Source organism: Chrysoperla carnea, chromosome 5, assembly GCF_905475395.1.
Source record: "Chrysoperla carnea chromosome 5, inChrCarn1.1, whole genome shotgun sequence".
Taxonomy (NCBI): domain Eukaryota; kingdom Metazoa; phylum Arthropoda; class Insecta; order Neuroptera; family Chrysopidae; genus Chrysoperla; species Chrysoperla carnea.
The window spans coordinates 57,573,908-57,598,894 of record NC_058341.1 but is presented as its reverse complement, the minus strand read 5'-3'; the positions used below and the strand labels follow the sequence as shown (position 1 = coordinate 57,598,894).

The 24,987-nt window shown below is 30.1% G+C and overlaps 7 protein-coding genes across 12 annotated transcripts in view; 3 read left to right on the top strand and 4 right to left on the bottom strand.

The window, feature by feature from the left end:
* Positions 1–1,047, bottom strand: part of LOC123300953 (syntaxin-binding protein 5) — a 574,037-nt gene extending 572,990 nt beyond the window's left edge. For 3 of the 5 annotated variants that reach the window (XM_044883632.1, XM_044883634.1, XM_044883637.1), the window contains exon 1: positions 678–1,047. In XM_044883632.1, the coding sequence (XP_044739567.1) occupies positions 678–827 (150 nt within the window). In that variant the 5' untranslated portion in view covers positions 828–1,047. The remainder of the gene's footprint in view (positions 1–677) is intronic. The other 2 variants (XM_044883636.1, XM_044883633.1) reach the window with 1 other exon arrangement.
* A 3,022-nt stretch (positions 1,048–4,069) lies between these two features.
* On the top strand, positions 4,070–8,329 carry LOC123299600 (oxygen-dependent coproporphyrinogen-III oxidase). The gene is made up of 5 exons (XM_044881859.1): positions 4,070–4,222; positions 4,345–4,836; positions 6,057–6,373; positions 6,430–6,599; positions 6,670–8,329. The coding sequence occupies exons 1-5, from the start codon at positions 4,134–4,136 to the stop codon at positions 6,772–6,774; spliced, it is 1,173 nt and encodes a 390-aa protein (XP_044737794.1). The 5' UTR covers positions 4,070–4,133; the 3' UTR covers positions 6,775–8,329.
* A 415-nt stretch (positions 8,330–8,744) lies between these two features.
* On the bottom strand, positions 8,745–12,542 carry LOC123300247 (probable ATP-dependent RNA helicase DDX10). The gene is made up of 3 exons (XM_044882784.1): positions 12,368–12,542; positions 11,097–12,235; positions 8,745–9,965 (listed from the first exon to the last, which is right to left on the bottom strand). Exons 1-3 carry the CDS (start codon positions 12,494–12,496, stop codon positions 8,780–8,782), a joined length of 2,454 nt encoding a protein of 817 aa, XP_044738719.1. The 5' UTR covers positions 12,497–12,542; the 3' UTR covers positions 8,745–8,779.
* Positions 12,543–12,611: 69 nt separating this feature from the next.
* Positions 12,612–13,296, bottom strand: LOC123300248 (guanosine-3',5'-bis(diphosphate) 3'-pyrophosphohydrolase MESH1-like). Its single transcript, XM_044882785.1, has 2 exons — positions 13,137–13,296; positions 12,612–13,060 (listed from the first exon to the last, which is right to left on the bottom strand). The coding sequence occupies exons 1-2, from the start codon at positions 13,255–13,257 to the stop codon at positions 12,636–12,638; spliced, it is 546 nt and encodes a 181-aa protein (XP_044738720.1). The 5' UTR covers positions 13,258–13,296; the 3' UTR covers positions 12,612–12,635.
* Positions 13,297–14,490: 1,194 nt separating this feature from the next.
* LOC123300547 (tubulin-folding cofactor B) lies at positions 14,491–16,549 on the top strand. Its single transcript, XM_044883134.1, has 3 exons — positions 14,491–14,701; positions 14,789–15,282; positions 16,345–16,549. Exons 1-3 carry the CDS (start codon positions 14,576–14,578, stop codon positions 16,460–16,462), a joined length of 738 nt encoding a protein of 245 aa, XP_044739069.1. The 5' UTR covers positions 14,491–14,575; the 3' UTR covers positions 16,463–16,549.
* Positions 16,550–16,701: 152 nt separating this feature from the next.
* Positions 16,702–20,077, bottom strand: LOC123300036 (pleiotropic regulator 1). 2 transcript variants are annotated; one of them, XM_044882495.1, is made up of 6 exons: positions 19,872–20,077; positions 19,697–19,800; positions 19,221–19,618; positions 17,888–18,201; positions 17,612–17,813; positions 16,702–16,899 (listed from the first exon to the last, which is right to left on the bottom strand). In XM_044882495.1, the coding sequence occupies exons 1-6, from the start codon at positions 19,982–19,984 to the stop codon at positions 16,708–16,710; spliced, it is 1,323 nt and encodes a 440-aa protein (XP_044738430.1). In that variant the 5' UTR covers positions 19,985–20,077; the 3' UTR covers positions 16,702–16,707. The 2 variants fall into 2 exon arrangements, with proteins under 2 accessions (XP_044738430.1, XP_044738429.1); XM_044882494.1 differs by having other exon boundaries at positions 19,221–19,800; positions 19,872–20,074.
* A 171-nt stretch (positions 20,078–20,248) lies between these two features.
* On the top strand, positions 20,249–23,450 carry LOC123300268 (aminoacyl tRNA synthase complex-interacting multifunctional protein 1). The gene is made up of 3 exons (XM_044882812.1): positions 20,249–20,407; positions 22,414–22,962; positions 23,043–23,450. The coding sequence occupies exons 1-3, from the start codon at positions 20,294–20,296 to the stop codon at positions 23,328–23,330; spliced, it is 951 nt and encodes a 316-aa protein (XP_044738747.1). The 5' UTR covers positions 20,249–20,293; the 3' UTR covers positions 23,331–23,450.
* Positions 23,451–24,987: the final 1,537 nt, after the last annotated feature.

Below are 24,987 nucleotides of genomic sequence, written 5' to 3'. Positions count from 1 at the left end.
TTTAATATTAGAACTTTTTTACACTGAATGACTAGAAATTTTTAGTATTTTGAGACTCAATGGAAGATTTAAACTTCCAAAATTATCTTAAAAGTATACTAGTACCTTGTTACACCCCTTGTTACTTATACCATCATAAAACTTCCATTTTGTGTTTAAATCATGGAAGTAGTTAATTTTATTATTGATATTACATCACGCAAAACTTACGTAATTTTTAGAAGTTTGATAAAAAAAATACAAATAAACTAAAAATAAACAGTTAATTAAAAATTATAATTTAAAAAAAATCTCTCCATGATTCCCTAAACATATTTGCGATAAAAATTTAACCTTTTAACACCCAAAGATAAAAACAAAATATAAGAAATAATTATACATTATTTTTTTTAATAAAATATCGATTACCTATAAACAACTTGTTTGTAAATAACGATTTTTCCCCTCTTAAACAAGGAAAAATAATTTAAAACGGAAAATAATATAGTATTGTTACAATTGTTAATGGTAGTTAATCACGAAATAGCATATGAAAAACCGCCGTGGCGAGTCGACCCAGTTTTAACTTCACACATTTTTATCAAACTTGTCCTCTTATCACAAAAATGAAAAAAAAAATTATTTCTGCAGCACAAAAAAAAAATAATAACAAAATCAATACTGTAGTGGGGACTTACCTTTTTCACATCAAAATGTTCCGAACGGAGTGTTTCATGAATTTCTTGATCGGGTCTAGATGATTGTTGAACACTAGACCGAAATCCATCAAGTACACCTTTAAACGTGAATTTTTTCATGTCTTTACGATCTTTATCACCGCGCTTCATTTTGGATAGTTAGAAATTTCGAATGTCAGAAAAAAAAACTGCTCCCCCTTCAAATATTGACCATAATGGCACACAGTGGCAAAGTGCACACCAGTTTTTGTTTTTCTCAAGTCCACTTTTTTTAATACGAATACGGCGTTAATAAAATTTCGATCACTAATTCACACACATTGCAAAAAAAATTAAATTTTTAAAACTGCATTATTTAAAATTTTTTTTAAAGAAACATTCAACAAGTCTTAAAATATTATATTTTTTCCATAATATATTGAAAATAATCAATAGATTGGGAATTATTTATTCTAAATTTGTAGTATCATACCGCAAATACATGGCCCGATGTTAGCACGACTCACCGTAAACTGACATAATAATTGCCAGCACTTCAATTCATATATAGGAATATATACATACACCTCTCTCGGTAATAATCTTTAAACAATATATTCCTAAAATCAGAGACGAATACTCATATAATGCAACGATGGTTTACGAAACGCCTGCGTCGAAAAACTGCTCTATAATAATTTCGAGCAAAAAATAAAATAAAAAGTGTAACGGAAAACATATACAATTAATCGACGAAAAACCATTTAATAATTTGCATTCGAACGCAATTATTTTCGATTGAAAAGTACATCGTCTTTTAATTAAATGTAAAATATCTAATCGAAATATTATTCTAGGGAAAAACTAAAAAAAAATTTTCATATGTATGGAAAATTGTGTATATACAGCAATGCGGTTAACATAGCCGATCGATCAATAATACCTTTTACACATTTTCCTTGCTGGAATCATCAACGACGTACGTCAACATATTATGATAGGGTAATGCACCCAGCAAATGGATTCGAATTGTACGTAGAAATGTTTAAAGAAAATTTAAATTAAACTTTAGAAGGTGATAGAAACTATCAAAATGAAAAAAAAAAACTTTCATAGGAACATCGTGTTTGAAATATAACCTTAAAGTTAAGGCTTGACAAGCCATAAATTGGATTATTTTGTAAATTATATCGATTATATTCTGATCTTAATTCAATTTTCCTCCCTATTCGTTGCATGCCGAACTTAATTTAGCGGCACTAGCGGAAATATTTAAAAGTTTTATAACGTTTCGTGGTTTTATTAATTGGAGTTTTCACACAATGTTTGTATCATTGATGTCATAATAATGCCTGTATTTCTAAGTAATATAAATATAGGCATTATTAGTACATAAATAACGAAATCATGTGTGAAAACTCATTAATATGATGAAACGATATAGAAACAACACCCAACGAATTTCAAATTTTTAGCACCAATTCTCACTTTTATAAATTAGAGCAGTTTCCAACTGGGTCCTCGAAATAGGGCCCGAAAAGCAGGGGGTAAAGGGTAAAATTTTTATAAGAGGGCAGTAAAAGAGAGAACGAAGTTCATTAAGGAAGACTTAAAAAAAGGAGACACATTGTTTCAAGACAAATTTGTGTGAAAGGGCACCACAAACGGGGCACCAAAATGATTAACGAAGACAATAAAGCCCTATTTATAGATTTTGCTCACTGGGCCCTTTTCCTTAAATCTGCCACTGGTAACAACTAAAATAGTTAATTATTTGAATACGAATATCGAACATCGATCAATGTTTGCTGTCTTTGAAACTTTTCCTCTCTCTTTTACAATTAAAAAAATTAATTCTACCTCAATTTTTGCTTGCTGCCTTTTAAATTCATTATCATAACGAACCGATGGACAGTTTTATGGAAATGGATTGATTGCAAACGTTACAAAAAATTGAATTAAGGCTGCTAAATTATTTCCTTACTTTTAGATTTCCTGTAATAATTAGAACACAATAGAATAGAAAATCCAATTTATTTACCAATTAGACAAATATTGTTTAATTGATAGCCTGAAATAAATCCAAGAAATTGCTTTTCGTATACGATAATCACAAAAAAAACTTTTTTTCCGAATTTCGTAAAACTCAGTTCATATAAGGATAATTTGACCCGAAAAATATCTAAAAATCGAGTTCATATGCGGCAATCTTCACGATTGTCAGTCGTGATGAAAAATATCACTCTTGATCCACCGTGTATAGTGACCTTTATGTAATCTTTATTTCTCAAATACAGTAAAATTTTGAAAATTCAAATGACGGTAAAAAAAAAAAATATGCATATGCTTTATTTTGATTTAAAATTTTATCATTTGTAACGACACAGCCTTCATGAATATATGACATATGTCATAAAATGGTAAGCCATGCATACTATTAATTACTTACATAATTAACAGCTAACAGGAAGATGTGTCCGTTACATCTACTAAAAACATCCTAAATTACGTTTTTAAAATGAAAGCAAAATACACAGTTTTTTTATAAACTGTCCCAAACCACAGGGTTATGTTACCCCTCTCTATTCTGTATGTATTTTATGGACAGCGAATAGATAACTTTAAAAAACCTAAGATAGTGAATATTGGATATCTATTTTAAAGGTATCGCATATATTGATATATGACATACATCACACAACATACAACGAACATAGAATAGTAAAAGAAGTATAACATTTTGTCAAAAATGAATGCAATTTATTCTTTTGGGAGATTATATGATACGTATTTGACTCTCCATTGTTCTTAGCATTTCTTGTAGATTGTGGGATGTTTATCATTTGTGTGGTTTAATACTAATAGACGACTTTTTCCTCATTTTACAAATTCCTTCTTTAGTTTCCTCATTTAGTAGTTTAATAACTTTAATGTTTCTTAAGCACTCAAAAATATTTTTGTTTTTTAATTTTAGCGAAGTTCAAAAGTAACAATAGTAAAAGTTTTCTAGTACAATTTAAATTTACAAATGTCCATCAACTGGGTTAATTACCCTAGTTACTTGTTGCCGTCATTAAAAGTATTCGATAATAATAAAAAGATAGATAACTGTTCGTAAAATATTGTTTATCTTTATCTAACACAATCTTCAATTAACTTCATCCTTCTCTTACAGTTCAAATCGTACATCGTTGCTTATAGCGGCAAAATTTAAAAAAAGAGATAGAGTATTGTTGTAATCTATAGTTGTAATATATTACGTTGTTAAAAAAAGACAGACAGTTGTTTATCTTTTATATGAATACTAGTGATCCTTGTTTTTTGAAAGGAATTCATGATATTTAATGCAAACAGCTGAGTAATTTTTAAACAAGGTTTATAGGTTAAAAATTTTGCTACACCTTTAAAATTGTTTATGATTTAATTTTACATAAATATTAATTTTTTATTAACGTGGCATTCTTTATAGAAAGAAAAATGGCTACGAAAATTTTTATACGAACTTTTAATACACTTTCAACACTTTCATTATCACGAAATCAACGAAATATTGCTTTAAAACTCAGGTAAAATGAAACAATTGCTAATGCAACACATTTTTTGCAACGCTAACTGTATTAGATATTTTGTACTAATATTTTAGTATAATTGTTGGGAGTTTAATTTTTTTGCGGTAAACCTTTTACAGAATATGGGGCACGGCCACTGTTGGTATCAGTTTATCAACATATTTAGGATTAAAAAAAGCACAAATGGCTGAATCAGTATTATTAGATAAACGAAATTTTATGGCTGATCCAATTACACCGCTAGATGAACTGGCGAAAAATTCTGATGATATGAAATCAATAATGGAGCTAATGATTATGAAAATACAGACTGATTTTTGTAGAGCGTTAGAAAATGAAGAATTAGATGGAACTAAATTTAAGGTAGATCGTTGGGAACGTCCAGAAGGTGGGGGCGGAATTACATGTATTATGCAAGGTGGGAGTGTTATTGAAAAGGGTGGTGTGAATATTTCGGTGGTTAAAGGGACATTACCGAAAGCAGCTGTTGCACAAATGCGATCTAGGGGTAAAACTTTAACTGATGGTCCGTTACCGTTCTTTGCGGCGGGTGTCAGTTCTGTTATACATCCAAGAAATCCATTAGTTCCTACAATTCATTTCAATTATAGGTAAATTTATCAAAAAATTTAAAATATGTTTATATACCTATTTTATTATAATTTCAGGATATTTAGAACAATTAATACTATACATTATCATTAAAAAACGTTCCGAAAATTCAATAGATTCGCCTTCATTAGGTCGATAATATTTGGAACATTTAATATTATACATTCTTATTAGAAGACGTTTCGAATATTATATAGGTGTTTCTTCAAGTCAGTCAACAATAGTAGCTCAATTGGTTCAAGCGTAACTAATTCCGTTCGCGGTATGCCTAGGGTAGTGACTTTGATTCCCGCCGTCACAACAAAAATTAATTTAATTTATAGTTCTGCACTCAAAATCTCGAAATAATTTAGGAACTGATAAATGAAATTATCAGCGGAAAAGGTGGTAAAACGTCATTATTAGAAAACGTTTCAAAAATTATATAGATGGGTCTTCAGGACTACTTATATATGCTATGATACTTGGAACAATTAATAAATTTTCTATAATTTACTGTAGAAGTCTGCACTTTCTGAACAAGCCTATCAAGATGAACGAAAAAGTTATTTACCAAATTTCGATCTGATGCCTAATTTCCGAGATATTGCTGTTGATAAAAATTTAAAAAATTCTTCCATTCTCACTGAAAGTCAGTAAACTTATTAGGCGTGCACTTGTTTATATGAAGGAGACTATCAAAAAACTGTAAAATAATTTAATTGGACAGTTTATATGAAGTTCAAAACTTAAAATATAAACAGTTTACTGTCTTTATCGTCGCATTTAATTATCTAATTATCTCACTTTCTTCGACTGTTAATGGCAATTATTACAATTTCTGAGAATCTTTACCACAAATAGGCCACTTTCTGTGTGTGAACCGCACTTTGACACCTGATTCAGAAAAGCTTATAGAAACAGTCAAATGACATTTTTTTGAACCAAGTATAGCTACCCTAGGTTTTTTAGGTCATTTCACGTGAAAAAGGCCCCGAAGTTCAGCGTTTTCATGCTATTGACAGTTTAACGTTTGGAAAAATTACAAAAAGGCAATTTTTAAAGCTGGAAAACAATGCTAAAAAACTAAATTATTGATCATTTCAAAATCCTAAAATGATCATTGGACATATTTTATAAAGTTCTAAATAGCCTGAAATGAGAATCAATTATAACTATTAAACTGATACAAAAAAATTAATTATATGTTTAGAGATTCTTAACAAAACTTATTTTCTAGATATTTCGAAGTTCGTGATGGAGACAATGTTCAATGGTGGTTTGGTGGTGGAACTGATTTGACTCCATATTACTTAAATGAAGAAGATGCCAAACATTTTCATAAAACTTTAAAAGAAGCTTGCGATGAACATGACAAGAGTTACTATCCAAAATATAAAAAATGGTGTGACGATTACTTTTTCATAACTCATAGAAACGAACGTCGTGGAGTTGGTGGTATTTTCTTTGATGATTTAGACACTCCAGATCAAAAGAGTTGTTTTCAATTTGTTAAATCTTGCGCCGAGGCTGTTATTCCATCGTATGTTCCAATGGGTAAGGTTAATTTCCTAAAACACTAAAAAAAAATTAAATTCATGCGTTCTTTTCAGTTCAAAAACATAAATTTGATGCTTATGGTAAGCAAGAACGTCAATGGCAATTACTTCGTCGTGGAAGATACGTGGAATTCAACTTAATTTACGACAGAGGTACTAAATTTGGATTGTACACACCCGGAGCGCGGTATGAAAGTATTTTAATGTCATTACCATTAGAAGCGGTACGTTTCATACGCAATTTTCCACTTCTCATTATAATTTATTTTGTATTTTGATCTTTTTTTTTTTTAGAGATGGGAGTACATGCATATTCCAGACCCACAAACTAAGGAAGGTCAATTAATTGAAATATTGAAAAATCCAAAAGATTGGTTGAATCTTAACAAAAGTCAATGACAAGACGCTTTTCCAGGAAATCATTCACCACTGTTGACGAACCTGTATCTATCAGATTTACTTTAAGAAAAATTTATATTTCTAGGAATAACCTGTTTTTGTTATCACATTCCTATCATTCTTGAAGTGAAAATATTTTTAGAAAATTTATACTTGTTAATTGTTAATGTATAAAAAAGATTTCTTATATTCCAAAAATATTAAAAAATTTAATTATATTCAAATAGATATTTCTACCAATGGAACTCTTCGAATGGATCATTCTTTCCATTTCTCTTAAGATTCACTGGTAGGGAAAATTATGTGGCAAGACAAGATTGATCAATGGAAGGGCATCTCCTGAAAGACAATAGGGAACTAGTGTATTATTTTAAATTCTATATTAATAACTGTTGCTGTATTACCTCCGTGACCCAGGCACCCTTAAACAATATAATTTAATTGTTTCATAATTAAATTAATTCCCATGGATATCGCATTCCAAACCCCATTGAAAAATTATTGTGAGTCCTTTCGTTGTCGATAAATAGGTAATAAAAAAACATCTAGTTACTGTACGATTTTTTAAGCTCGATTTTCTTTTGTTAATTCATATATTTTCGAGTTAAAATCAGTAACAATTGACGACTGTACGTCTTTGAAAATACAAGTGTGCGTTGTCATATTTCATTCTCGATAAACAATATTGTATCGGGTGCTGAAGAATATTTCGAGATAATTTTTCTATTGCAAATCGAAACATTTTTTAAAATTAATATCAATCGACGGCGCGTCTTCAAATATACAAAAGTACATAATGGAAATATTGATTATATCAATATTAATGAAGAAATCAATAAAAAAAAACAATAATTGCGAATTCTTGATAATGTGTTAATTAAAACTACGTTGTGCGCACATCTTGAGTTTGATATTAGATGGTTGAGATTACTCAGGAACATACAGTAATCTGCTGGATCAATTCTAGCAAGCGTTTGCAACAACAAAGAATTCAGACGATACTTCGAACTGAAGATGGTCACTTGCCAGTCTTCAACAGACTGCAATGACATTTTCAATTATGGATTATTTCGATAATATTGACAGTATTTTTGCAGACGCGCCGTCGGTTAATTAAGTCGAAATGTATGAATCAAAAATCGACCTCAAAAAATCGTACAGCACCAGGATGTTTTTTATTATTTATCGAAAACAAATGAACTTTGCAACAATTTTGCAAAGGATTTTGTAATGCGGCGCCCATGCGCAATTATTTTAATTATGTAACAATAAATTTTATTGTTATGGGTGCCTGGGTCACGGAGATTTACAGCATCAGTTACGATCGACATATTTAGGTAAGATGCAGTATTAGGTATTAAATATTTACTTCCGTTTTCCGAAACTTCGTCTTCTTAACAACTATAATGACAGCTAGGTTTTTATACAAAAAAACAGAGTTAAATATGTCTAGTTCTACCAAGGTTAAATATAAGTTATACATTTCAAAGTTTCGCACATATCATATGTGTCAATAAGTCCATTTCAATTATTCAATTTGCCATGTAATTCTTCAAAATTTTTTCTTCTCTTCAGATTTTTAATAATTCTATTCCAAAAAAGGAAAATTTACTTTCGTGTTTCAAATTACGAATTCTAGAAGTGATACGTACCTTTTCTATTATTTTCTCTCTGATTACAAAAATGTTAAATTAGCTACAAAATCTTGCAATTTTGAAGTAGTTTAATATCTTTCTAATTTGCATCAAAGGCTGAGTTGCCTAAGACAATAGCTACGTAATTTTTTTAAGTAGATTTTTTATGATCTAAAGTTTAAATTATATAATCATTATTAAGCTTTAATGGTTAACTTAAATTCTAAAGTATTAAAAGCAGAAAAGCACTGAAATTTTAGAACAAATTAATTTAGAAAAATTACTGTAAAAAAATTGGCCATAGTATTTTATATTTATAAATAAAAAACATAATTATAAGATTTAAACTTTTATTTTAAAAATAACAATTTTCAACTTCCTGACAATAATTTCATAGCTAATTCCTCGGCTTCATTCACCGTTAAATCTTCACTTAACGTTTTCAAATTTTTCTTCGATTTTTTAACGGGTGGTTTATCAAAATTATCTACATCCTTTTTCGTTATCAATTTTCTTTTTGTAGGTTTATGTACTTGTGAAATTTCCTCTTCTTCAGATTCCTGATCATCAATTTCTGAATCTTCGATATCTTCGCTATTACTATCTTCGTCATTTTCGTCAAATTTTTCACTAGTTTCATTTTCATCTGAATTCTTCTTCCCATAAATTTTATCAGGATCTGGTAACCATGACAAGTCAGGTTCATCATCAGATTCATCACTACCAAAATCATCTTGTTCGCCTTCCAATTCTTGTTTTTTCGCATCTTTTAATTTCTTCTTCTCCGCACGATGTTTTGCCTTAATTTTTTCCTTAAACCGTTGTTTATCGAATTTATCCTCTTCTCGAAGTACCAACTTGGCTTTTTCAATATTAATACCAGCTTCATCCTCATTTTCGTATTCCTTAGCAAGTTCAGATTGTTTCTCTTTAGTAGCATCCAATAAAACTTCACCCTCCTCCGTAAATACAGTTTTTTTATTGGCGACAATTTTCTTCTTCAATAATCGTTTTGCTAGTGCGGCTTTGGTCAAAGGTTTTTTTGATTTATTTAAGTTTTGGGCGTCTTCTCCAGTAGGCACATCGTCGGGCAAATCTGCATCTTCTATATCATGATTTTTTCTCTTTACTTGGAAAATATCATCCTCTGAATCATCGTTGTCTAAAGCTCCAAAACGTCCCTCAGATTTTGTATTATCTTCTTCAGAAGTTTCACCGTGGTCAGTTGATTTACCACTCTCTTCATCGGAGCTTTCATTATCTTCTTCATCTTCACTTTTAAATTCTAACTTTATCGAATTATTTTCAATTTTTTGGGTTTGATTTTTATTATGTCGTTGTAAAAATCGAATTCTTGGCGGTATAGCTAAACCTAACGACATGGCATAGGCATCGGTATCGAGGGCATTTATATTGAATACATCTTTATTTTTCATTAAAAATACAGATTTTGCATAAGCAACAAACGCACGCTGTGCCGATTGTTTTAACTCGTTATTTTTTGCTAGAAATGCTTCCATTTTTCGCTGTGGATTCTGTAATTTACTTGGATTTACTCTGAAAAAAATAAACCAATACTCTTTAGATCTGCGATTAGAACTTTCTGTTAGTCAAAAATAAATTATCAAATTTGAAAAAAGTTAAAATTTATGTAAAAATATACTTAAATATTCTGATTTTGAGTCAGAAAAGCACATTTTTCTTTTAAATTATTAAAATTAAAATAAAAGTAATTTTTAAACTGTATATCACGTGACCTAAACCGCGGGCAAGCCTTGCTGTGATGTCATATCGGTATGAGCCATAGACCATCAGTTAGTTCAGTGTAGTCAGTTGGGTATCACTACATAGTATAAAACAAAGTCGCTTTCTCTGTCCCTATGTCCCTTTGTATGCTTAAATATTTGAAACTACGCAACGGATTTTGATGCGGTTTTTTTTAATAGATAGAGTGATTCAAGAGGAAGGTTTATATGTATAATAACATCCATTAAATAGTGGAGAAGTACTGCTATTTTTGAGGTTAATAGTTAAAAATGTAAAAAGTAAATAAGTAAAAATGTAGTGTATGAATTTAGATATTCCAAAGATAGCAGGAAATCTTCATGGTATAGGGAAAGGGGGATTGTTTTACTCCAAATTTAACGCGTGCGGGCCACGGGCAGTAATGAATAAATCAAAACTACTGGATCGATTTTAATCACATAGGCTATATATTTTATAAACGTGCGAAGCCAGAGCGGGCCGCTATGTTTTTATATACAACGTTCACAGTTTTTCTGTAGTGTATTTAGTATTAGCATTGCACCCGTGCAAAGCCGGGGCGGGTCGCTAGTAATATACACATAGATAAGTATTTATATTTATTATAATCAGATGTCTATGAATATATCTGTCAAACTTATTTGTGTTATTTCGTATTATGATACCGATATTACCTCATTTTAACCTCTTACCTTAAATTTTAATTTAAGTTTTTGGCAAGAAAACGTGTGTATTTTTCCGAAATAAATTTTTGGTGACTTTTAATTAGCAAAATCAACATTTTGAAGTACTTTTTCAAAAATAGTAGAATACCCTATTGTGTTTTTCGATATAATTATCAACAATATTATCGAATCTAAAGTTATATAATAGTTATTTGTACAGGTGGGGAGGGGTGTTAGAAGAATTTAAAATATCACTTACTTGATTTTACTTATTGGAATTCGTCTATCCTCCAATTGTTTAACCATGGCTTCTTCTTCACTCGGTAACAAAATTAACAAACTTTCACCACCTTTTTCATATCTCGCAGTCCGGCCCGCACGATGTATATACGTATTAGCATCCTCTGGACAATCTACTTGAACCACCCAATTTACTTCTGGGAAATCTAGACCTCGTGCAGCGATATCGGTTGCAAATAAAATTGCATTCTTTTTTCGACTAAACGACTCATAAATTTGCATTCGTTTCAATTGATGTAAACTTCCATATAGCGCTAACAAACTTGTTCCCGGTCGCAATTTACAAAAAATTTCATAAGTATATTTCACTTGTTTACAACTGCTCAAAAATATGAGACATTTATGTTTTAAATGATTTCGAATAAATGACCATAGAACCGACATTTTTTCGTGAAGCTCACAAACTATATAGCTCTGTTTTAAACCAGGTGGCGTGCTATATTTAGCGTGCTCGTGTACTGCCACATATTTGGGATTTTTTAAACTTAATCGGGCTAAATCTTTCACGGATTTTGTTTGGGTAGCCGAAAACAGTAAAGTTTGACGCTCTGGTGGTAGATTTTCAATAATTGCATTCATAGTTTGTTGAAATCCCATATCTAAACATCGATCTGCTTCATCCAAAACCAAAATTTTCATTGTGACACAATCAAATAATGGATTTTCATCCATGTGTTGGAGCAATCTACCGGGTGTGCAAATAACAATATTACACTTATCCATACGTTTCTTCTCAAAATGTAAATCTTTCCCGCCAATAATTAATCCAGCTGAGAAGTCATGATATATACCAATTTTTCGAAGTGTTTCAAATATTTGATAAGCTAGCTCACGTGTTGGAGTGATAATTAATGCACCTAAACCATCTAGACGTGTCCATTTCATGCAATAAAGCTTTTCAAGAATTGGAATCAAGAATGCTAAAGTTTTCCCACTTCCGGTATTTGCTGCTCCTAAGATATCATGTCCTTGTAAACTTAATCCAATGCTGTCACGTTGAATTTCTGTTGGTACTGTATAATTATTATCTTTCAAACCTTTCAACGTTTTAAACGATAGTGGGAAATGTTTAAAGGACCTGATTTCATTAGCGTTAATCTGAAAGAAAAGTTAAAGTTTTCAATTGTCAGTGAAAAGAATGAGTATATGTTGTTTAAGATTTTTGAATAACGGATAGGAATCTTAGAAATTGCTTTAGAACTCTTTTGGTTGATAATTTTATTTACTTACATTTTCGTATTGGGACTGTAATCTAGAGATCACATCATCGTCGGATTCTAATTTCTTTTTCTTTTTAAAAACTTTTACTTTTTTATTTTTATGCTTTTCTTTCGACATCGTCTGTGTTTTCGATGTCATATTTTCAGGTTATCGTTTTGAAAACCACGTTAGAAAATGAATGACATTTGATATAGTTTAAAAAACATTCGCTAGAGGGGTTATTTAATTAAGGTTAAAAACATAAACGTTGATAAAAAAAGTATTTATTCAAAAAATATTATTTACAATCATGTCGCTCAAAAATTTCATCTAATTCTTTTTCTAGATTTGCGTTTGTACCTCGTAAACCATCTACAACTTGTTTACTCCATTCATAATATTTTTGCACCCGTTTGCTATCCCAACCAAGTGGAGTAGCACGTTCCAAATCTCTTAAATTATATAATTTATCGGCTAATTTAATTAATTTTGCTTTATGGGAACATGTCGGAGCATGAACTATTTGTAACCGTTTGCGTTCGTCAGATGGTAAAGTTTTATCATCGGTTACTTCTCGAACAAGTTCTTTAATTTTCGCATCAAAGTTTTCCTCAATTTCTTCGAAAGTAGTTTTTGTATCTTCGACTGTGTCATGCAAAAGAGCTCCTTGAATCACGTCTAAGTCTGTAATATTAGCTTCGTTGGTCAAAATATAAGCCACTCCTATAAATGTAAATAGTATTTTTTTTTAATTTTTGTTTAACTTTCAAAAATAATTATATTTTGTTAAGTATCATACCGATTGGGTGGTTAATATATGGCGTTTGTTGTGGATCTTTACGACGTTGATTCCGATGCTTGATTGTTGCAAAATTAACACATTTTATTAATTTTTTAATATCTTCTTCGTTGTTGGCCATTTTAATAAATTCGAGAAAAAAAATTGATTTTGAACTAAGTTCAAGTTGTTCGAATCATACCATTGACTTAAAAAATATGTTGACTAATTATTAGTAGTTTTTGAGAATAAACATTTTGAAGTTACGCGCCATTACTTAATATACCGAGTGTCAATGAAAACATGCCAATTAAGCACTAGAGAATATTTTACAGATATATTCTCTGATTTCTGACGGCTGTGCTATGCATTTTGTTAAAATATATCCCCTTCCTTTTTTTTTTTTTTATTTTTTAGTTTTTATTTGATGTTTCCAGTTTTTCGTAAAATATTTAGGCGCTCCGAATCGTCCTTGATATTTTAAATTGAGCGCGCCCAGCTTTTACAAATAGTCATGTACAGCTCACCATTGTTAGTTTTACAAAAAATGTTAATCAACCCGCTTCTCTCTTCATGAAATTAGAGGTTTTGCGTTTTAAACGACATAGTATTCGAAATTAGAATTAATTCAGGCCGGTGTTGCCTGATCTATTTTTCAAACCAATAAAGATTTTTTATTTACACATTTGTACAAAAAAAGTGCAAGAAAGTACATAACAAATCATTGTACTAAAAAATAAAAACTAATTTTTCTTTGGGTCACTCATACATGATTTTTTTAAAAGCACAATTTTTAATATTAAGGATGATTCGGAGCGCCTCATGATTTTTCAATTAGCTATTTATGAGTGACGCACAATAATAATTATTTTCTACTTTATACTATACAATACAAGCTATAATTGCCCCTAAAAAATTTTTTTTTAATTTAATTTTTTTTGTAAATTGTTCATTTACAGACGTCGCTCGACTCTCTTAATTTTTTTAAGAAGAATTTTGTTATGTACCTCCATGTGTGTTTTCACATGGAGGTTTTTTTTGAAATTTTTTATAAGTAAAAATCACCGGACCAAATTTTTGGACTTTCGAATTCCAAGTGTTTAAAACGCAAAACCTCTAATTTCATGAAGAGGGGAGGGGGTAGTCAATAATGTTTGTAAAACTACAAATAGTGAGCTAAAAGAAAATTCATTTTCATTATCAGGTGATGATTTAAGTTAATAAACATTCTTATTGTGCCATTTTAAAACACTTTAATCTCGATCGTGATTTTTTAAGAGACCCAACAAAATCAATTACTGACTGCAGATCCGCCACTGCTACAATGATATTAAAATAATAGATACAATTCTTTTAAACAAATGTAACAATAAAAGAAATACTACTTGTGACTGTCATAATTAGTCATTTTTTTTTAAATTGAATTTGTTTGAAGTGTGTGTCTTGAAATTTTGTAAAAAATGACGGAAGAATTTAAGGTCGTCACCCAAGATATCGTTAATGTCACAGTTACAAACTCTGCAAAACAGGCGACATTAGGCTATGAAAAACGTTTTCCAAAAGACTTAACAATATTTAAATTAAAGGTAAGTAAAACATGGTATTTTGCCGACACCATCTGATTTATTTTTGCACAATAATTCGAATTAAACGATGATAATTCACCTTTTTAGGGTAAATTAGAATTAGTAACAGGTGGAAATGCTGCAACAATGAAATTAGAATTATATTCGAAAGATAATAAATTTATCTGTGAATTAAGTAACAATGACGCGTTACTAGGATCATATCCAGTCGAAGATGGTATGCGTATCCATGTTGTAGACTCATTTAATTTATGCACGGAATTCGAAAATGCAAAAATCGAAAAATTCGAACTTACTCCAGAACAGTATGCAAAGAAACCAGATTCATTAAAAGCGTTTTTAATGAAAAATAAATTAGGGAAATATAATGAAGAGGAAATGCGTAAACGTAAAGAACAAATGGCAGAAGAATTAGCTGAAGAAGAGAAATTGATTGGTGACATTAAAGTAGGATCCCGTTGTTTGGTAACCCTTGAACCAGAACGTCGTGGAGAAGTGAAATATGTCGGCAAAATGGAAGGTCGAAATGGATTTTGGGTTGGTGTACAGTTTGATGAACCATTAGGGAAAAATGATGGATCGTAAGTAAAAAAATTTTTATTTTAGCCACCCTAGTAGTTTTGATGACCCCGTCGAAACTAGGAGTTTCTGCGCAATATGTTCCTTTATAGAGTTTTCATGGAGATGAAGTTTAGGCGTCGGTTCAGTGGTAGAAATGTGTACTTGTCAGTCTTTAACCGTACATACAAGGGGTGCGTGAAACCTGAACGCAAAGTTCTTGGAGGACGTTTGTTAATGATTTAAGCATTTTTTAAATAGTTTTGAAAAGTGTTTAACAAACTCCATTATGCGTATACACAGGACCGGATCAACTATTAGGCAGAGAAAAAAAAGACAAATTTGTACAAGAAAGGCGACACGTTGATTTACGAAAACTATTTAAAACAACAACAAAAACATATTCCCATAATTACTTACTATATAATTTACGCCCTCACGGGTAAACAGTGATATTTACGAAAAAATGTTTCAAACAAAAGTTGGTTATTTTTTATAAGGAATATTTTTTACATTGAAACTTTTGTTCTATCTCTAACGGTTTACAAGACCCAATTGCCATATATTGCTCATTTACGAACTTGACCTCACTTTTTACGTCCTCAGTACGCTATAAAATTTTCAGCTTGATATCTCTTTTCGTTTTTGAGTAATCGTGATGACAGACGGGCAGACGACAGACAGACAGATAACCGGAAATGGACTAATTAGGTGATTTTATGCACACCTATACCAAAATTTTTTGCTTTGCATCAATATTTTTAAGCGTGACAAACTTGGGACTAAACTTAGTATACCTTGCATATTACATATATGCATGGTGGAATTTTTATTATAAGGACCCCACAGTTGCCCCGAGTTGAATTACGAAGACTAAAAAAATGACGCCGTCTGATTTTCGCACCCCGGGCCGAAACCCCGAGAAAAGGACATAGGAAGGTGTTGTCGCAACTGCAAATAAAAATTCGCATTTCTATCGCTTCAACTTTGTCGATATTAGCGCTTAAATAGCTAGAGAAGAATTAAAGAGCTCTTTAAAGAGGATATTATTTCATTTTATCAATCCTATTTGTTTTGTTTTGCAGATTTGAAAACGTTCGATATTTCACATGCCCTCCAAAATATGGTGGTTTTATAAAACCAGCTAACATTAAATGTGGTGATTATCCCGAACTCGAATACGATTTAGACGATGAAATTTAATAAATACGTCTATTAACTCCAAAAACCCTCACATTCTGCATGAATTTTTTTATTTATAAAAAAATCACACGCTTTAAAAAAATATTTTTTAGAATCTTTTTATTTATATATTTCCTAAAAGGAACACAATAATTTAATTAAAAAAAAAACATGTTTTGTATTAATTTAAAAAATTTAAAATTAAAAAATTATTTTATTAAAAAATAAATTTATATACAAAAGTTATCAATTTTCTTTTATTTCATTTAAAATTTACGTCGTTTCAAAATTTCTGGTCGCCAATTAATTGGATGGGTTTCTTCAGTTGCAGTTTCATCTTCCTTATAAATTTTTATAGTTTTATCCGCTTCTGTGGTTATTAATCGTGTACCAGATTGATCAAATGTCATTGCAAATATACCAGCTTCGTTTGTCATTGAACCAGGTTGAACTGGAGCCTGAAAAACGCAAAATATTTGTATCGAGAGAAAAAAGCAAAGAAATATATTTATTTTTCCAGCTTGTATACTTTTTCATTACTCGTGATCCATCCACACGTATATCCAAAGTAGAGTTTCTGGTTTCTCGGCTTTTTTTATTCTCGACCAGGATTTATCGAGGATCTCAAGAAATGGTAAATTTTTAGTTACCATAAATTGCACTTAATAATTAATACACTAACAAAAATCAATAAATTAAACAAACTATACTCGGTTGATTTTTAAAAAAAGTAAGGAGTAGGGGGTAGTACTATTTAATTTTTTTTAAATAATTATTTGGGTCCCAAAAAGTTCCCAAGTGTACAGTCTTTAATTAAATAAAAAATAATTAGTAAAATAAAATCAACGAAATCACTAGTGCATATTTTTTTATCAGTTTTAAGCAAAAAATTTCTCTAGGCGCTTAGTTTTAAAAATAAAAATTCTTAAATAATTAAAAAAATTCTACTACTGATGTTTGTATTGTGGTGTCGACATCGAATTTAAAAAAAAAAAAAAAAAAAAAAAAAAGTGAAAACAAACAATTGACTGACTCAAACAATTGAAATACCATGTATTTCAGCACTATGAATGGATTTTTCGAGGATTGAGTATTTTTTACCCGTCTTGACTAAAGCCAAATTCTCGAGCAGAAACCCTAATTTAGAGAAATATATAAAGAGATACAAACCTGTAATCTTTGGAAATTATAACCAGTTCGCCAATCCCATAAATGTAAACTACCATTATCGCCTCCAGAAACCAAAACTCCATCTGGATTTACAGCTAAGCAATTAATAATTGCATTATGCCCTGATAAATTTTGTATAAATTTGCCTTCAGGACATTTCCATTGTTTGATATTATCCGGGGATGCAGATGCAAACATATTTCTAAAAATAAAAGTATGAAATTGTAAACCATTTTAAGTTGTAAAGTTAAGTTGAAGTTACTTAAAAATACTTACAGGGTTGGATGTAAAACAATACTTCGTACACTTTTTTTATGATTTGTGAGGGTACACAACGATTTGCCTGCGGCTAGATCCCATAATCGTATCGTTGAGTCATGTGATCCGGTTATAACTTGAGGTTCACTGGCTTGTGTGACGACTGATGCTACAGTGTTTGTATGACCGGTTAATGTATGCACATTAGCTTTTGTTCTCATATCCCAAACACGAGCTGTTGAATCGCGACCAGCTGTTAATAAAATATCCAATTTTGGATGTAAAGACAATGAATAAACGGCAGATAAATGTCCATGATAGTGTCGAATAACCTTAAATTAAAGACAAACAATTAATATGTTTATCTGTATATATGTATAATAAATTTTCTAAATAATTAATTATTGGAAAATCTCCTTCTTGAAATAGTTACTATGCCGAACAATGACATTTGCAGTCGAGTAACTTGTGTCAACGAAATTGACTATTATGCTATGCGTAAACAAATTATGCATCATTCGCATTTGCAGTCCAGTTAGTAATATAATACTTCATAGTGAACTTTGTGATCGGGGACGTTCCTAAAATATTGTGTCGCGTGCCATCAATGGAGTAAAGATGATAGAATGAAGTAAAAATGATTTTCATCATTCTAGAATATTCTGATCTGTTTTAAAAATTTAAAGAACAATCTGGAAAGCTATAAAATATATTAAACTGTTTTAAATGAGAATGATTTAAATCATTCTAGAATATTCTGGACTGTTCTAAAAATTTAAAAAATGATCTGGAAAGCTCTAAAATTTATTAAATTATTTTAAATATGTTAAAAATGTTTTGATTGGACCTAGAATATTCAAATTTTTTTTGGAACAGTCGAGAATTTTGTATGAATTGCGGGAGTAGCTTCTGCGGCTATATAAAGCCGTAGCCGATACGTTAATTTTTTTAATATGTTAAATAGAGACAAATCAATAACTGCATAATTAGAAAAACAAACCAAGCCCAGCAAATAGGGTGTTTGCAGCTAGTTTCAAATAAAGATTCTTGGTAACTTGCTAAAAGTAAAGTTGCAGTCGAAAATAAGACTAAGAATTACTGTAAGCGTTGGAGGCATTTGAGACTGAAAACTGCTTTACATATGAAATTTCAATCGGGGAGCACCATTTCTACACTTACATTTTAAAAAATTAACTCTTATTCGAAGGCCTACTTTATGCTAAAGACATACTTCTAGGAAAATATTCAAATTTGTTACACTTTGTAACATTCTATCCTCGTCATTTGTATTATATAAATTACTACACTAAGCAGGCCCATCTTTATACAAAGTGGAGATAAAATACTATACCTTATTGTATTCTAAATCCCAACATTTAACTTGCCGATCTTCTCCACAACTAAACAAATAAGGATGACGATCACTAACCGCCAAACCTCGGACAGCACTCACGTGACCCGTTAAAGAAACTTTTAACTGTCCACTAGCTAAATCCCAAATTTTTATAACTCGATCAGCGGCACCGGTTGCAAACCACTCATTACCCGGTTCTACAGCAACACTTCGTACCCATCCCAAATGGCCTGCAATAACTCGCTTTAATTTCCATGGTGCATGCCATTTTGGTTTGGGCATCGATGGAGCTTTTCTTGGTAGCTGTTGTAAAGTTTGACCAGATGCGCCAGCCGAAGCATTTGAGCTCGGGTTAAAGGCTGTGTTTAAACTGTGATTGTGTTCTGAATGTAAGACTAGGGCGTTACTTGGATTATTTGATTGTTTATCCAAAATTGCAGGAACAGCTGTCCCTGGAGGAGGTGGATTGTCACCCGAATCCATTTCTTGTAAAGCTTTCATGGCTTGTTCTTTTTTAACATCTTCAAATACAAGTCCATATAAATCACGAGCTTTTACTGCTATTTTTATTTTTTCGCTAAACAAAATTGAAAACTTTTAGTTTAAGTTCGATTTAAAAATACAAATAGTAAGGTTATATTAACTTACGCTTTTTCATCAACTGGTGGTAAAAGTCCTTGGTTCGATAAAAACATATCATGCGATCGTTTTAACGACCGAAAAACTAGCGTATGGACTGAATGCCTTTGAACATCAGCCATTTTTCACGGTTTTCCAAAAACAAAGTTCCCAAAAGTTGTTTACGTTTGATCCTGATTGACAATTCTAGATTAACTGATCGTCAATAAATGGCTTCCGTACTAGTAATAATAATATCAATAATAAAACGTCTATGGTATTGTTTTAAATATTTGAATTCAAGCTAAAATTAAAAGATTTAATTTAAAAACATTTTTTTATGGCTTAAAAACAAACAGTTTGAGTACGACTGTGCTGACAGATGACCTAAATCAAGGTTATTATACCTTGATGTTTTGAAACCACTTTGAAACGTGGTTCCTTTGAAGGTTATGTTCTTTAGTCTTCGACAAATATTGTGGAAAATGTCATCAAATGTTGTGTTAAATCGTATTAAAAATAATGCAAATAATACTGAAAATGTTATTAAAAATATGAAAAGTGAGGTACAGTGAATTTTATTTGGTTTATGTGTAATTGTTCTAAAAATATCGACAGATGTAATCTTAACAGTTAAGCCGCATACGGTACTTAAGTTGCTATATGGAAATTTTGATTTTTTTTTTAATCTTATAAATGAAAATTTGTGTATTTTTCTTAGAATTTAAGTTTGAAGCCGTCGATTGATATTCTAGAATTAGACAGTTAATATAATTTGTAAAAGAACCCAAAATAAACTTAAGTAAAGATCAAATTATTGATAAAATCTCTGTTCTGAAGTTTTCTATTCCAAATTCGGGTTTGTCCAAACTCAACCTATTTTGCAAAACAACTTGACTTTACTAGTTAAATTTTTCAATTAATGGAATAACTTTCAAACTTCAGAACTTTTTGGTATCTTAAAACTATATAATTTTAATTGAAATTTCGACATATTTTTTATTTATTTTTAACTTATTTCAAGTAGATTTGTCCAAAGAAAGGATATCTAGCTATAAATTAATGCTTTGAAAAAATTTCTTTTTAAGATTAAGCATTTGTTTTTAGAATCTATTTTCATAATGTTAGTATTTTAGAAACTTACAAATTTTTTAAATTAAAAAATTGTCCATATGGATTTCATAGATATCTACTTAAAGAAACTTGAAATTTTTTTAAATTTCGAATTGTTACTTTTATTAAATAAAAGGTTAAATTATAAATTAAATCTTTGATTATATTCCTAAGTTAAGGAACTCTTTTTTAAATGTCATTTCATAACGTTAAAATTCTAAAAAGATTTTTTATAGCTAAAAATAATATCCATATAACAATTAGTTTCATAGCCACAGGAAAAGAATCAACGAGTAGAACGGGGTGAGGCGAAATTATGAGGTGAATAAAAACTGGACTATCTAACAGTAAACCTTCGAAAAAAGGTTTTCAATTAATAAATTTTGATTGTCTATTACTATTACTTGTTTCCTGAAATATTCATAGAAACATTTTTTTCCAAATTTGGTTTTTCGATTGACCTTTTTTTACGGTACTATTCTTTAGAATCATGTATTAAATTTTTTTTTAATTTCCTTTGTTAAGTTAATTTAAAATTTTTTATATGTTCTTATAAAGATAAATTCAAGGATTTCGGAAAAAACTAGGCCGTAACTCAATGTAAAAAAACTATATTCTTTATACATAATTTAATCAAATAATTTATTTATGTAGGCCAAAAAGATCCACCTAAACGGAGGAGGATAATTTTACCGTTATTAAGTTTGAAAAATAATTTTCAAGGTTTTACAATTTTACCCATCCCAATACATGATGTATTATTTGATTAATCAATATTAAAAATTTTTTATTATATTATGAAATCTGTTATCAATCTTTTGTTTACACTCAAAAGGTGTAAAAATTTATGAAGCGTATAAAAAATGAAATTTAATTACAAATTAAATTAAGCCGCGGTGTCTGTGACCCTAAGAGCTCCAATCAATAACTTCTTGATTAATTTATTTTATTTACTGCTTGTTTATTACTTATTGATAAATATTAACAATACACAATCATCGAAAGAGTAGGAGGGAGTTGTTTAATCAATACCCTTAAAAATATAATGAATTTTATCGAAATTATCAATAATTTTTTTTCCACTTTTCTCGATTTTTTTAAAGATAATTTCAAAAATGGGAAAAAAATTATTTTCAAGACAAAACGCAGTAAATAACATAATTTGGATTAAAAAAAATTTTAAAATGGGATATTTTTTATGATTGGGCGAATAATTTCTAAAATAACACCTAAAATCTCCTAGAAGAACGATATCTCGAAGTTATTCAAGGCGGTATTTCCACAACCATTAATCCAATCGCTGAGTAAAACGATTTTTGAATTTTTTGGGTTAGATATAATTTAGATAATGACAAAATAAGAATGGAACCCAGACCGGAGTTTCAAACCACTTTTACGTCTAATTATGATCAATGTATTAAAAAAAAACTACTAAATATAAAAATTTCTGTAATTCCAGATGACAATATTACGAAATGAGCTTATTGCTCGTACCGTGCGGGAACTAGAAGCTGAAAACAAACGATTACGTGACGAAATTGAAGCTACAAAACGTAAACTAATACAATTAGAAACAAATCGCGGCGTAAAACAAGTTCCATTACCTGGTCAGAAGAAGTTACAATGTTCAAAAACTGATAATGATAAAACTCCAACAAAACCTGAATCCGTCCCTCAAATTAAAATTGAAACAGCCGCAGCACCAGAAGTGAAATCGTCTAACAAGAAAGAAAAAGTACCTAAAAATGCTGAAAAAGTTGATAAACCGAAAAAAGCTCCTGCACCTGCTGCACCAGAAGCTCCAATTGACGTTGGACGTTTAGATATGCGAATTGGTTTAATCAAAGAAGTCCAAAAACATCCAGATGCTGATAGTTTATACGTTTCAAAAATCGATTGTGGTGAACCACAACTACGTACTGTGGTCTCAGGTTTAGTAAAATTTGTTCCACGAGAGGAATTAGAAGGCCGTCTTGTTGTTTTAATGTGCAATTTGAAACCAGCTAAAGTAAGTACTTAGATTAATTTTAACCAAAGCTATCCAAGACATTGAAGATGAGGCTCGTTAACTTTTCTATTTAATTTTAGATGCGTGGTGTGACATCCGAAGCAATGGTTATGTGTGCTTCTACCCCCGAAAAAGTTGAAGTTTTGTCACCACCTAAAGGTGCTCAACCTGGTGATTTGGTACATTGTGAAGGATATGAACGTAATCCGGATGCACAATTAAATCCAAAAAAGAAAATCTTTGAAACATGTGCACCTGATTTAAAAACAAATGCATCGTTGACTGTATGCTATAAAGATAAACCACTTCTAGTGCCGGGCAAGGGTACAATTGTTGCGCAAACATTAGCTGGAGTTCAAGTAAAATGAATAATATATTTTTTTATTGAATTCTCATCGTGTGTGATGCGACGAATTAGGGGTTCATTGATTATTATTAATTTATACATTCAATTATATCATTGTGGAATAAAAGCGTTTTTAAAAGTTTTTATTTTGTTTCTCTTTCCCTTCAATTCTTATAAAGGAAATAATACCTTTTTGTTTAGAATATTAAAATTCAATGTTTATTTTCAGATTTTTGCTCATGTAGCATAAATTTAAAAGGTTGAGTAGCATTATGTCTTATTTCTGTATAAGCACGATTTTAGCTACAAAATAAAAAAGTTGCAAGAAAGTGAATGAGTCGATATAAAACAAGTAAAAATAAACAATTGATTGAGTTGAAATACCTTATATAGACAGAGTTGAATATCAGTCAATAAGATTCTATAAGAATAGAGTAAGAGCTACCGTATATCTATGTATCATATGATGACGTCGCCATAAAGGAAATGATACGGTAGCTCGGCAACGTTCTGTCTCTTAATTACGGACACTCAATGTTTTCTCGCACACTCTATTCTTACAATTTATATGATATCATTATCACTATCAGTGCTTGTTATTTTTATATCTTGTTATAAATAAGTTAGAATATATAATATATCGTTATAAAACAAATAGATTCAACACTGCGTATATGACCATAGTAGTTAAACACGCAGTATAATATTTAGAAAAAAAAAAAAAAAAAAATAGATTCATGTAAAGTAAAAAGGCGGCCATTTTTTCCCAAAAATTTTTTTGCTTTGAAATGAATTCTTAATTTTCTTTACCTCCTTAAAATTATCGGATAGTATGAAATTAGAATCAATAAACTCACTATCCGAAGCTACGCAATAAAAATTTTCAACTCTTTTATAGTTTTTGAGAAAATAGAAACTTAAATTATGCCCTAATTTGGAACCTTACGGGAAATATAAATCTTTTGTATTTAACATTTTTTGTATTTAAATTTTTGTTCTTTCTATTACGGTTTAAAAGAGTTTCTTTAATTTCCCAAACTCGATCCCTTTTTAAGTCCTGAATACGCTATAAAAGTTTTAGATTGATATCTCTTTTGGTTTTTGAGTTATCATGATGACAAGCGGCCAAACGGAAATAAACTAATTATGTGATTTTATGAATACCTTTACCAAAATGTTTGTATCATCAATGTTTTTAAGTTTTAGTTACACACTTGGGACTAAACTGAATATGCTCTGACATATTTCATGTATAGGGTATTAAAGGTATTTATCCAAATTATATTACAGATGTCAACCTTAGGAATTTCAAGTGTTTCCGAGAGTAGTCCATGGTGTTACAATCACTAAATTACTGGAAACGTCAAGGAATTCAAATTCTAAACAGGAGAAAAATCAGGAAATTTTATTATTTTCGTAACTAAGTTCTAAATAAATTTTTATAATTATTTTCTATATGAATTATTTAAAAAAAATGGAGCATGTAATTGTATTAATATATTGAGTCATAATTTTATATTACGATTTTCATTATTTGCAAAATTTTCGTTCCACTTTCTTTCAAACCTATTTAAAGTAGTAGTAATTTGTCAAAAATATTTTGAATTGTTCAACTGGAAAAGTCAGGGAATTATATTTTGAAAAACAGTGGCCACTATGTTAATTTAATTGATTCGTAT